A 13,499-nucleotide genomic window follows, 5' to 3' on the forward strand; every position below is an offset into this window, starting at 1 on the left:
ATGTTCCCTGCTTGTGTAGCTTCCATCTCTCTCTATCCTGACCCATCAATTCAGTTTCTCTTCCCATCTCTGCCACTAGCTCTGAGATCCTCTTCCCATTCTAGCCCTGTCCTCTCACTGGCAGGCTCATTGCCTCTGTGTGTGTGTGTGTGTGTGTGTGTGTGTGTGTGTGTGTTGAGTGAGAGCTGGGAAATTCAAGTAAAGTGGTCTCATTTTCCTGACACCCACACACACACACACACACCCTTCATATCTTCTTTCTAGCATGCTCCATTTCACTGACTGCCTTCCAAAGAGAAGTAGCTGAGAGCACGGGAAAAATAATGGGATGCCAGGTCCAGGATAGATATGTTTATGAGAAACAAAAACAGACTGGGCCAGGAAGGTTGCTCACATCATAATCCTAAATAGGAAATTCTTTCCTCTTGCCCAAGCCTGCTTCCTCTTTCCATCACCACCACCATCTGAGTCTCCTGACACTCCCAAAGGAGAAGCCAAACCCAGAAAGAACAGAAGAAATCGCAATGATGCCCTCCCTTCCAGCTTGTCAGCACACTCAGGAAGAACCATTCCTGACCCAAAGGAAGCATTTTTCTGCTCCCTGTAACTGGAGAGATCCTGGCAGGTCATCTGAGGCTGGAGCGCCCTAGGCATGTGTATGTGCTCGGAAAGGTGATCACTGAAGCAAGATAAACTAAAGTCTGATGGATGAGGAGGTGATGTACCTAGGGCCAGAAAGGGACAAGTGGGGCTTTAATCATGACAACCCTGGGAACCAGGCAGGGCTGGACCTCCCATTGTGCAGAGGGGAAACTGGGGCAGAGAGAAGCTGACATCCCCAAGAGGCCAAACTGAGACCACAAGGAGTTCTCCTGACTCCAAGAGTTCCCATCCCCTTCTACATCGTAACAAGGACCCTCACACAATAGCTAACTGTGTGGGGCTAGAATGGAATCCAATCCCTTCCAGCCCTGGTTTGGAGGAGGCTGTCCCATTTCCAGGATCTTGCCATATTAGGCCAAGATGGCAGGAGAAAGCAGGGGTCCGTGAGAACCAATGAACTATATGTGGGACTGTTGGTGTCTGGTATGACTTTGAGAGGTACTGCTGCCCAGCTCCCAGGTGGTAGGAGCTAAGCACTAAGAAGGCAGAAAATTTGGGACTACCACCCCCGGTGCCCCCATGGGAGTTTTTACATAGAGCCTTCACATGTATCATCTCTGCAGCCTCCAGCAGCTCCAAGAACAGCTCTCTATTGGGAGCTGAAAGTATCCAGACCCAAGGACTTTGCTCTTGACTCTGGGACTTAAGTTTAACAAGGGTTGAACTTGGGTTCTCTGATTCCCAATACAAAGTGCTAAAGCTCTGGTCAGGAGTGAGTGGGTCTGGAGCCCTGCTGGAGAGTAGGAGTGGGTCAGCAGCAGGGGACTGCCTTAGGGGCTGGAAGGAAAAGGATCCACAGGAGTGTGAGGGCAGATGGGAGCAGACTCCAGGCTGGAGCTGTGCTTCTCTACTGGAGGTGGACAGAAGAGAAGGAGAGGAGAGAGAGAGAGAGAGAGAGAGAGAGAGAGCATGCCAGTGTTTGTAGAATACCTGTGTCTCTAACTCCCCCAGGACCCACCAGCCCAAGGTTGGCCTCTGGAGCCAGGAATGCCCAGCAGCAATGCCAGAGTGTACAGATACCTTCTGGGCCTCAGTTTCCCCTTATGTAGAGTGAGGGCAAGGAGCTGACCACATTGGTGTCCAGTCTCTGAAGGTTGCCGAGGGATGCTGGCATCCGAAGATGCCACCGGGAGATTGTTCCTGGGCAGCCCGCGAGTCAGAGCTGCCCCCTCCCCTTCCCGCTCCTTCCCCTCCCCCTCCCCGGCAAGGCTGCAGGGCCCCCGCCCCCGCCCCCGCCCCGCCTCCGGTGTGCGATGGGGGGCGGGCGGCTGGCCGAGCGGAGAGGATCGGAGCCGCCACCTGATCCCATCCAGGCGCGGAGAGGCGAGCGAACCCGCACTCGGCGCTCAGAGCCCCCGGCGCCCTCCGATCCGCATTGGATTTCGGGACAAGGGTTGGGAGATAGCGGCGACCACCCCCCCACTCAGGTCGGAGGCAGAGCCCTTGGCGTGAGTACTGCAGTGCCCGGCGTGGGGGTGGGGGACGGAGATGGACCGGACGGAGATCTTGGGTGGGCAGGAGAGTGTCGCGGGGGCCTAGTGCCTGGAGAACATGGGGGGGGGGGTGCGCTCTGCCCCCTGGGGAGCGAGAGAGGCCCGGAGTGAGAGGGGGAATCTGGCCTATCCCCTATGGTGACCAGATCCTGGTGACTGAATCCCTGGGGTAGGTGGGGACGAAATTGAGGGAATGGGAGCTGGAGGGGTGGTAGTGATGGAGAGAGGAGGATGAAGGGAATTCGGAGGCAGGGATGATGGGGGGGGGATGGCAGGGAGAAGGAGGTGGGGGGACCTGGCAGCAGGCTAGGAGGAAAAAGGAAGGAAAAGAGGGAGGTGGAAAAATAGATGATCTCCAGGGCTACTAATTTGCAACCCCTTCAGCCCTTAGCCTCTTCCTCCTTAGTGCCCTGGGCAGCTTCCCTCCCTACTCACTGGGCTGTGCCATCCTCAAGTAAGGATGGAGTCTCCAGGTCATTCAATGGTCAGGTCCGGTGGTCCAGGCCAGGACACCCTCCTCTTCTAAAAGCACCCATATTGACCCAAGAGCCAGGATGGAGAGAGAAGGCTCATTTGGGAGTGGGTGGGTGTCCAGGCCAGTTTTCGAAGCTCTGGCTAGCTAGATAATTTTTTCCTTGGTTCCCCAGAGAAATGAAAGCAATTAGCAAAACCAGGCAGCAGCCTGAGGTAAATTGTTCTGACTAAAATTAGCACTGATATTCTGATGAGGCTGGGCATCCTGACCTGTCTGGGACAGCTGAGGGAAACTCTCTCCATGGAGCAGACACAGGGGAGACAAGGGGAGTGGTTTGAAGCATGTGACCAGCAGGAGCCGGGGCCCCTGGAGCCCACCACCCACCCTATACCAGCCTTAAGATCATAGAGGTTAAGCCTAGCCTTGGCCAACCCCCATCCCCAGGTGCCAGTACTCTGACTCCATTTCCAAGGAGGCATAGTGGAGAGAACTTGCCAAGAAAGGGAGGCCTCCAGGGTCCAGGTAGCACCCTCTCTCCGGACCTGGAATGTTTAGCCTGGCCAGGTGCCCACCCAGAGGAGACAAGGTTCTTGCTTTCAAATACCTGAAGGTCTGTCATGGAGAAAAATGATCTGTGTGGTGCAGGAGGGCAGCACTAGCAATCATGTAGAGTGGAAGGTGGAAGAGAACAAGCTGAGGAGGTGGTAGGCTGAACCTAGCTGTCCCAGGAATAACTTTGACTAGCTGAGACTGCTCAGAAACAGACCAGGCTGTATCTGAAACTGGTGAACATCCTGTCACTGATGTTGACCAAACAGAAACTAGTGCCCACCTTGAAGGGCTGGTGTCCAGGTATGATTCCCTCTTCCAAGGGGACCTCAGACTGGAGTCTGGCTGGCCGGGTCCCCAGGGCTAAGACATGGAGGGGAGGGAGATGGAGAGGACCACCAAGTACTCTATTGTCCTTCTCTGTGTGGCCTGGTTGAAGCATTTTCCAGGGAAAGTCCCAGTGTAGCTCCCTCCAGGCATGACCTCCTTGGGTGACCCAGAGTCCACTGAAAATAGGGTACTTTTAGCAAGTATAGCAGAGATGAGAATACGTTGGCCCCCTTCCCCCATTTAGCCTCTTTGGGAAACTCCCTTTAAAAAAAATAAAACTTTTTTTTTTTTTTTAAAGACTATTTATTTGACAGAGAGTGAGCAAGCACAAGCACGGGGAGCCGGAGAAGGGGAAGTAGGTTCCCCACTGAGCAGGGAGCCCAATGCCAGGCGCCGTCCCAGGACCCCAGGATCATGACCTGAGCCGAAGGCAGACACCAACTGAGCCACCCAGGTGCCCCCAGGAAACTCCCATCTTGTCACCAAATCCTCTAGGCAGGGTAAGTGGCAGAGGCCACAGACTCTGACTTCCTCTTGTAGGCTTCCTCACTGAGGCAGAGCCAGCCCTTCTCTGCCCCTAGCAATCCCTGAAAAGACCACAGGGCCTTAGACTTTCTCTGTTGTGCCCTTGGATGGCCCTGTGTGGCTGAACCCTTCACCTCCCTCAGCCCCAGGCAGATTAAGTCTGTCTGCAGGTTGGTGGAGGAAACCAGGTGATAGGGCCTGGAGAGAAAGGAAAGGCATAACCGGGACATCTTTCCACCCAAACAGGTTTAAATGTAATCCAGGATTAATGAGGAGCAGGGGAGGTAGTGGTTAAGAAAAGGGACTGAAAACTAAGCTCCAGGCCCCTGGGGAAAGTGATGGTCAAAAGTTTTTACATTACCTCATCCCTCCTGGGACCCAGGTGTCCTAGTTCCATATACGTGCAAATGCCCATAGGGTTCCAGGCTCCCTCTCCCCATTCAAGAGGTGTGTGTGTGTGAGAGGCTGAAGCTGAACCTAGACCTGAGACTGAGGGCCCTGAGACAGAGACGCTACCCTAATGGGGAGGAAGGCATTGCTGCTGAAGCTGACTTTCCGCTAGCATTGCCAAAGGCTGCCCTTGAGCCAAGGTATTCATGCAGGGACAGGTGACTGGCTGGAAACCAGACCCTTCTTCTGCCTCTCACTCCTGCCACTCACCTGAGATGGAGACCCACCTTCTCCTGGAAAATCTCAGCAGGACAATAAGGAGAAGCCCCTCCGTATTCCCCACACTGCCACCCCTCTCCTAGGCTGCCATGTCACGGCCTTGGCCGGGCACCTCTCACTGCAGAGGCAGCTGATGAGGCAGCCAGGGTTTCAGGTGTCTGGGGATGGAATCCAGATAGGGTTCTGGGATTTCAAGTCCTTCCTTTCTTTCCCACATGGATTTATTGGTCTTGGGCCTTCGGGGCAGGAGCTCAGCTAGGAAGGCCGAAGCCCATGCTTCGGGCTCAGAAGCATGCAGAACTGCCAGAATCCACAGCAGGGACGGGGAAATCAGTTTTCTGTGGAAGCAGCACATATAACGTCTAGGGGGACTAGTTTGAAACCAGAAAGAACAGGTCTGAATCCTGATCCTGCCAACAGCTGTGTGCCTATGGGACACATAGCACCAACACTTACAGCCTCAGTTTCCTGGTCTGTAACATGGGGAATAACATCTGTGTTACAAGTGTGGTGGGGATTACATGGAATTAAGTATGTAAGAGTACAGTACATGTAGTAAACCTGCAGTATTGATCCATTGCCCACGTCAAGAGACCCAAGAAGCTATAGGTCTGCTCAGTAGTTTCATATGAGCTCAGTCTCTGGGGAGTCAAGACCAACTCTTGGCTGAAGCAGTCAGGCAAGGAGTCCTGAAGGAGAGAAACCTTGAATTGAGACTTTTGTGCTTTAAGCCAAGCCCTGGTGCTAAGGTAAGTCTACTGGGGAGACAGATACAAATGACCACAAGACAAAGATGAATTCGGGCCAGGCAGAGAAGCCGAGACAGGGCTCAAGGGAGGAGTGGCTACAGCTTGAAGAGCTGGCCACACCCCAGAGCCTGTAATTCCACCCAAGACTAAGTTATCTGGAGCAGTGTGGAGATAGAGTCTTGGTAATGGGAGGTAGGAATCTGATCTTCTCTGGCTTCTCTGCTCATTCCACCCTTTGGAGCTCTCCTTTGCAGCAGTCCTGCTGCGGCCCACAGCCCATTTCCTCTACCTGCTGAAAACCTGTTTGCCTCCTTCTTCTACTAGGCCTCTCAGGAATACTGGCCCTGCTACCAGAGCCCCAGGAGCCCCCATGAGTGCCAGCGAAGGGAGTCCTGGATAGCAAGGCCCCGGCTGGTCCAGGGCTGGGTACCCCATCATGCCACCCATCCTTCAGCACCTGCAGCAGGCCACCAAGATGATGAGCCGCAGGAAAATCCTGCTGTTGGTGCTAGGATGTGGCACCTTAAGCCTCCTCATCCACCAGGGGGCGCAGCTCAGCTGGTAAGGGGGCTGGGCCTCGGTGTGGGGGCGGGCCCCAGGCGAGTTACATTCTTGCCTGGTTGGCAGAACTGGAGCTCTCCTTCCCATCCCTTTTATCTGCCAGAAAAGTGTGTCTTCCGCTGGGCTTTGCCCCTTCCGTCTGTTCTAAAAGTGCTTTCTATACATTCTCCTTAGAGCCACACAACCTCCCAGAGCAGGGACTGGTCTTCATTGAAAGGTTGCTTGAAGTCATAGAGTTAGTCAGTGACTAACCTGGGATTCTAATCCAGTCCAAGTCCTTCCCACAACATCATGTTCTGAGTGTCTCCCCAAAGGACTGCAAACAACTTCTCATTACTTCTGCTGTGCTGGGCAAATCCCCTCACTTCTCCGAGCCTGTTTCCTCATCTATAAAATGGGAATGATGGTACGTGTGACCCAATTAGTCATCCTGATACAGAATCCAATGTGACAACCAATAGGAGCCCTTACCCTACTCCTGGCTCATTATGGGAACCCAACAAGTCCCTGCCCCTCTCAGGGCCACAACCTTCCCATTTTCTACATGATCTGCCTGTGAGAATGGTGTGAATGGGCTCAGTTCTCCTTGCTGGATGATCTGCTGGTCTTTAGGAGGAGTATCTGTATAGATATTACCCTGAGCCCAAACCAGCCATAGATAGGAAGTCTTGGTGGCATTCTCAAAGGTGCTTAAAGTAATCCTCATTACATGATGCTTAGGATAGAAAAGAAACAAGAGTAACTCAAAGTCTGAAGGGAACTTACAGGTCACCTGTAATCCCAAACACCTTTGTTTCAGGAACAAGGAAAAAGAAATGAAAGCTTCATGAAGGCTAGGATTATTCTTTGTTTTTTATACGAGTAAAATTCTTGAGCCTAGAACAGTGCCTAGCACATAGTACATGCTCAAAAAAACAAAAACAAAACTTGTTTAATAAATGAATGAGGCTCCAGAGAACTTAACAGAATCACATAACAGATTGCCTCAAAGCTCATGCTACTCATCTATAAGATGAGGAGCCGGTGAAAAAGTAAAAATAAGAAAACAAAGAATAAGAGAATATGGTGATTTTAGCTGAGTTCCCAGATAATGTAAATGGTTCTTCCTCTGGTCTTCAGTTTCTATATGTGTAGAGTAGGCTTTCTCAAGGATCTCCAAGGGCCCCTGTCCTTATATTAGTTATGTATTTCTGTATAGCCGAACTACTTCAAAACTTAGTACCTGAACACATCAAACATTTATTATCGTGCTTCTGTGGGTCAGGAATCCATGTGTGATTTAGCAGGGTACTTCTTGCTCAAGGTCACATGGAGTTGCACTCAAGCTGGCTGCTGAGGACGCAGTCTCAAATGAAATTCTGATCAGAAGTGCTCCCCTTCCAGGCTCACTCGTGTGGTTGCTGGCAGCATTCAGTCCTTCAAGCAGGCGATAGACTAAGAGCCCAGTTCCTCGGGGACTGTTGCCACATGGTACCTCCCCATATGGCTGCTCATAGTACCGCAGCTTGCTTCTCCCTGCATGACTTATCTGAGAGAGAGAGAGAGAGAGACCAAGATAGAAGCCATAGTCATCTTATAATGTAATCTCCAGAGTGACATCCCATCGTTTCTCCCTATTCTATTCCCTGGTTGCATCAGTAAGTCCTGCTCATACTCATGGGGAGGGAAATACACAAAAGCGCGAATACCCAAGGCCAACGGGGAGCACGGAAGGTCATCTTAGAGGCCACCCGCCATACCCCTCTACGGGTCTGTGGCCCATCTCAACATCCTTGGGGAGGGGCAAGGGTTGAGATGCACCCCTCTCACACCCTTACCCCTGCACACCCCGCCCCCCCCACACCCGACTTGGCAGGTACCCCAAGCTGTTTCCTCTGAGCTGTCCACCTCTGCGGGGCTCACCGCCCCGCCCCAAGCACATGACTGTGGCCTTCCTGAAGACGCATAAGACTGCGGGCACCACCGTGCAGAACATACTGTTCCGCTTCGCTGAGCGGCACAACCTGACGGTGGCTCTGCCGCACCCGAGCTGCGAGCACCAGTTCTGCTACCCACGCAACTTCTCGGCGCACTTCGTGCACCCCGCCACGCGGCCGCCGCACGTGCTAGCCAGCCACCTGCGCTTCGACCGCGCGGAGCTCGAGCGCCTCATGCCACCCGGCACCATCTACGTCACCATCCTGCGCGAGCCGGCCGCCATGTTCGAGTCGCTCTTCAGCTACTACAACCAGTACTGTCCAGCCTTCCGGCGCGTGCCCAACGCGTCGCTCGAGGCCTTCCTGCGCGCGCCCGAGGCCTACTACCGCGCGGGCGAGCACTTCGCCATGTTCGCGCACAACACGCTGGCCTACGACCTGGGCGGCGACAACGAGCGCAGCCCGCGCGACGACGCCGCCTACCTGGCGGGCCTCATCCGCCAGGTGGAGGAGGTCTTCTCGCTCGTCATGATCGCCGAGTACTTCGACGAGTCGCTGGTGCTGCTGCGGCGCCTGCTGGCCTGGGACCTGGACGACGTGCTCTACGCCAAGCTCAACGCGCGCGCCGCAAGCTCGCGCCTCGCCGCCATTCCCGCGGCGCTTGCACGGGCTGCGCGCGCCTGGAACGCGCTCGACGCGGGCCTGTATGACCACTTCAACGCCACGTTTTGGCGCCGCGTGGCGAGCGCTGGCCGGGCGTGCGTGGAGCGCGAGGCGCGTGAGCTGCGCGAGGCCCGCGAGCGCCTACTGCGGCGCTGCTTCGGCGACGAGCCTGTGCTGCGGCCCGCCGCTCAGATCCGCACCAAGCAGCTGCAGCCATGGCAGCCCAGCCGCAAGGTGGACATCATGGGCTATGACCTGCCCAACGGCGGCGCGGGCCCAGCCACCGAGGCCTGCCTCAAGCTGGCCATGCCCGAGGTGCAGTACTCGAGCTACCTGCTGCGCAAGCAAAAGCGCAGGGGCGGCGTTCGCGCCCGGCCCGAACCAGTCTTGGACAATCCTCCGCCCCGGCCCATCCGGGCACTGCCCCGCAGCCCCCAGGGCCACTGAGCTCTGAAGAGTCTGGGTCCTACCCTGCCCGCCGGGAGTCCTGCCTAGGACTGCCCCCAGCTCCCCCCTCGTCAGGCCCCCTTCTGCTCAGTCCTTGGGGCCCCGTCTCCCAATCTGAGCCTGCCTCCCTAGGGTGAGTTGAACCCCACTTCCGTGGAGGGTGCTGATAGGCCCGATTGAGCTCCGGGCTACCCATTTGTCCTTCCTTACTGGCTGGTGACTTTGGCAAGAGGTCTGAGGCCTGTCCGGAACTGACCACCCTGCCTTTTTCTGTGGGTTGAGCCCCACACTTGTCTTTTCCACGCGGGTAGGCCCAGGCCTCACGCAGAGGGGGTGCTGAGCCCTGGGAAAGGCTGCTTTGCCCGACAGCTTCCCCAAGCTCTTGCTCTTCCTCCCGGGGGTCAGAGACACCCCCCCCACACTGTCTGTCTTCCAGGTTCCACCCTCCCCACAGACCTAAGCTGCTCCCAGACTCCCAGAACCAAGAGTTCTTGGGTTGGGCTTTTTGTTTGTTTGTTTTTTCTTTAATAAAATACCTCTAAAAGACACAGGTGGTATGTCAGTCACTGAAGGTTAGATTTCCCATGTTAGAGGATGAGGCAGATGCCCAAAAATAGCAGCTGTCACTGTCACCATGAGGAAAGGGGCCCCAGGCTCAATCAAGCTCCTCCACTACTTTTCCCAGAGGCTCACAACTCTCACAAACACCCCTTGACTGACTGGGCTCACGGAAGCAAACTGGCCGCCTCAGCTCCACTATTTTCCTTTGAGAAAAATCTAAATAATTGCTTTTCATTCAATTCAGCTCCACTTATTGAGCACCATGTCTAATGGGGAACATAAGTGAGCAAGGCAGATAGGGCTCATGGGGCTCATGGGGTGCTCTGGGAGACATTGGAACTGGAGCAGAAACTGAAGGAAGGATGGGGCAGAGGTCCTGAGTAGAGGGAAACAACCACCTCAGGCTGAGCAGAGGCTGAATGGAGGATCATATCCAGTAAGGAGGTGCTCACCTCAACCTCCTCCTTTTGAGTTACGAACTTCACTACCAGCCCTTCCACAAGGAGAAAACACCCCGACTCAGATGAGGACCATTCCCTTCCCCCCCAGTGTTTTTTAGCACAGCAAGACATCCGGCACTTGCACATGAAACTCTCTTAAGAGACTAGCAGAGGATGGGGACTTTTTGTTACTTTCTTCATAGCTATGTTGACAGATCTGGACAAGTAGTAAAAATAATAGCTAATGTGGTCTACTGTGTGACAGCCATTGTTTAAGGGCTTTACATACATTAACTTACCAGATGGACACCATCTATGGGTGATAGGACTGAAACTTGGAGAGATTAACACTCAGGGTCACACAGCTAGGATCTGAATCCAGACAGTGTAGCTTCAGAGTCTGTGCTCCCTAAGTGCTATCACACTGTCATTTGAATAAAATAGTTCCCATACCCTAGGCTAGGCTGACTCCCAGGACCTTCCCTCAAAAGAATGTAAAGTGAAGAAACCAAGACATTGCTATCAGCTCTTTATTTTATTCTTCACAGAGACAATCGTTGACCTGTTTGACCTGTTTGGACGATGGAGATTGGAATGGTTAGTTGACAGTTTGGATGGCAGTTTCTGGGCTTTAAAAAGAGGCTAATTTTATAGCACCCCACTGTTTACCAGTAGAGCTCTGGAAAAGGCAAAAGGCAATAATTAGAGATGCACAAAGTCGTAATTACGTTTCTGGCATTAAGCAGCAGTAAAAAATTGTACTAGACTCAAAGTCTTCTATCCAAAGAAAACCATGCTCCGGACCTTTTTTTTTTTTTAAGATTTTATTTATTTATTCATGAGAATGCACAGGGAGGAGAGAGAGAGGCAGAGACAGGCGGAGGGAAAAGCAGGCTCCATGCAGGGAGCCTGACATGGGACTCGATCCAGGGTCTCCAGGATCACACCCTTGGGCTGCAGGCGGCACTAAACTGCTGAGCCACCAGGGCTGCCCCATGCTCTGGACCCTTGACCAAGAAGGGGTCTGTCTGCCACTGCCTTTCTCTAGCCCTAGCCTCTGGTCATATCTTTGCCAAGAATAACCTTCACCTTGTCCTGGATCCTCCTGGAAAATTCAGACTTGCCTTTAAGATCTGCCTTGATATACCTCTCCTGCCTTCCCAGCCCCTCAGACTGGTGGGCCTTCTTTTATAAACTTTGCCCCATTTCAGGAGAGAGCACAATTCTGGACCTAGAAAAATCTGGATTCAAGAACCAACTGGAATAATATGGAATCAACAGGCCCTGGGAGAGGGTTTCTCTGTCCAAGCAAAGGCAGACCCTAAGTAGGCACCAAATCGAATCACCTTCAGTGATTAAGCGGGGCGAGGGGATGGGAGTGGAAGGCTCTGGGACTCCTTGGTCCAAAAATCTTCAGATTCAGCTACAGGGAAACAGGCTCCAGCTTCTGGGTCCCCAATACCTTGCAAAATGGCTTTTTTCAACACACATGTGGTGCTGTCCACTCTGTGCCCACTCTGCGCATTTCCAGAACTGGACAGTGGGTGGAATGTGGTTGCTGCCTCAAGGAGCTTACAGTAAGGTCTGGGACATGTGTGTATGCAGTTACCTTGATGACAGTGACTTAATGGAGGCGATTACTTCCATCCATGCTTTGGAGTTCAAACCATGACTCTGCTGCCTACTCGTTCACGACCTTGGTCTTACCATTTGAGCCTCACTTTCCTCACCTATGAAATGAATCATTCCTAAAACAAGCACACAAACAAAACAACAAAAAGAAACGAACCACTTCTGTCCTGAGCTTCGTGAACAGTATTTGAGATAAGGCACTTAGCACAGTGCCTGACACAGGGAAATGTTCCCCAGGTAGCAAGTCTGGTGCCACCAGGGCTCCTCCAAGACAGACACCCTTCATGTTGTTGGTGCTACAGGTCAGCACATCTGTTCCATGGGTTTACCGGCACATAGAAGCATTGTGAGGTAAGGGTGCCTTTTTCTACTTTGCTCAAAGGCGCTGTATGGGCAACAGCAGCCTTGATTTTTTGAGTAGAGAAGATGGGCCAAGTGTCTCCTGGGCCATCCACATGGAAGTTCAGATTGTCCTGTGGGACGCTGGAGTGAACGGAGTGGCTACAATGACAGTCAGGGGAGGCTGGGCTGTCCCCACAGCAGAGGGGTCATGATCTCTATCTGCAGCTCTTCCCTGGCTGGCTAAGCAGCACATCAGGTGGGGACCTCTGTTATATATGAAGAGGAGTCACTGAAGCCAGCAGGAGAAAGGTCTATAATTGCAAGTGCTACTGGGAGAAGGCGCATGGATAAGAACAGTGACACCAGCTAATGTCTCCTGAGCACTTACGGTGGGCTGAGTGTTCTCTGTGTCTGTGTATTTTTACTCACATGATACTTTCACCACCCCTGTGAAGCAAGTGTTATTCTTTATCTCCCTTTCACAGAAGGGAAAACAGGCACTAAAAGGTGTGGTGGCCCAGGCTTACTGGGCTGGGAGAGGCTGAGCCAGGACAGAACCCAGAGTGCTCAGACCCCCAAGCCCCAGTCCTTGACATTGGAATCTATTGTCCTGCCCCATCAAACTCAAGAGCCTTCTTTTTTTTTTTTCTCAAGAGCCTTTTTATAGGATACCTGGATGGCTCAGTTAGTTGAGCGTCTGCCTTCAGCTCAGGTCATGATCTCCGGATCTTGGGAATGAGCCCCATACTGGGCTCCCTGCTCAATGGAGAGCCTGCTTCTCCCTCTGCCCTCCCCCTGCTCATGCTTGTGTGCTCTCTCTCTCTCTCTCTCTTTCCCTCTCTCTGAAATAAATAAATAAAATCTTTAAAAAAAAAAAAAGAGCCTCCTTATAGAAGCCTCCTGCGAACAGCCTTGTGTGGGAGAGAGGGGTAGAGCCCAAGCACTTTGGGTGCCTGGCAATCTGCCAACATGATTGGGCAGCTTCTCAGGCTGTGCCAGAGAAGCAGAGAGGGACTGCAGGGTAAGAACACCGGAGTAGAGGGACAGCCCCCGGGGGCATCCAGATGAAGGGAAGGAAGAGAGGAGGGGAGCCGATGAGGGGAGGTGAGACTGGCAGCCCCTTTCTTAATCTCAGAGACCTGAGATTAGCTCCTCTGACCAGAAGAACTGCAGGAATCTGAGGGCCATGGCTGGCCATAGGCTCTCCTCTCTAAAAGGTCCCCCTGCACCCTCCAGTGAGCAAAGGAGAGGACAGGACCAACCTCCTCATCCCCACTCTCCACTCCCATACAAATCTCATAGGATTTTCACAACACTTAGGCAACAGGGGAACAGGAATCATAGCCTAATACCCCATTACAAATGGGAAGACTGAGTCCCAGAGAGGGCATGTGGCTTCCAGAGTGGCCTACAGCCAGGGCAGAGACAGGAGTGGGGACCCTCCCATCAGCTGGAGCCACAAGAGGCAGGATCCTGGTTCCTCT

At 53.2% G+C, this 13,499-nt stretch overlaps 1 protein-coding gene across 3 annotated transcripts; it reads left to right on the forward strand.

Moving 5' to 3' along the window:
* The first annotated feature begins 1,894 nt into the window (after positions 1-1,894).
* Positions 1,895-9,588, forward strand: GAL3ST3 (galactose-3-O-sulfotransferase 3). Of its 3 annotated transcripts, none has more exons than XM_025445708.3 (3): positions 1,895-2,111; positions 5,778-6,014; positions 7,870-9,588. In XM_025445708.3, exons 2-3 carry the CDS (start codon positions 5,890-5,892, stop codon positions 9,038-9,040), a joined length of 1,296 nt encoding a protein of 431 aa, XP_025301493.1. In that variant the 5' UTR covers positions 1,895-2,111; positions 5,778-5,889; the 3' UTR covers positions 9,041-9,588. The 3 variants fall into 3 exon arrangements, with proteins under 3 accessions (XP_025301493.1, XP_048952843.1, XP_048952844.1); XM_049096886.1 differs by lacking the exon at positions 1,895-2,111 and adding an exon at positions 2,443-4,010; XM_049096887.1 differs by lacking the exon at positions 1,895-2,111 and adding an exon at positions 6,189-6,420 and having other exon boundaries at positions 5,875-6,014.
* The last annotated feature ends 3,911 nt before the right edge of the window (positions 9,589-13,499 follow it).

The sequence above is a fragment of the Canis lupus genome, chromosome 18 (genome assembly GCF_003254725.2).
Source record: "Canis lupus dingo isolate Sandy chromosome 18, ASM325472v2, whole genome shotgun sequence".
Lineage (NCBI taxonomy): Eukaryota > Metazoa > Chordata > Mammalia > Carnivora > Canidae > Canis > Canis lupus.

What these genes read in the sequence shown, in the direction of transcription:
- GAL3ST3 (XM_025445708.3), top strand. Translation starts at nt 5,890, where the DNA reads ATGCCACCCATCCTTCAGCACCTGCAGCAGGCCACCAAGATGATGAGC. An exon ending in CAGGGGGCGCAGCTCAGCTG is followed by an intron (nt 6,015 to 7,869) that starts GTAAGGGGGCTG and finishes CCGACTTGGCAG; the next exon opens with GTACCCCAAGCTGTTTCCTC.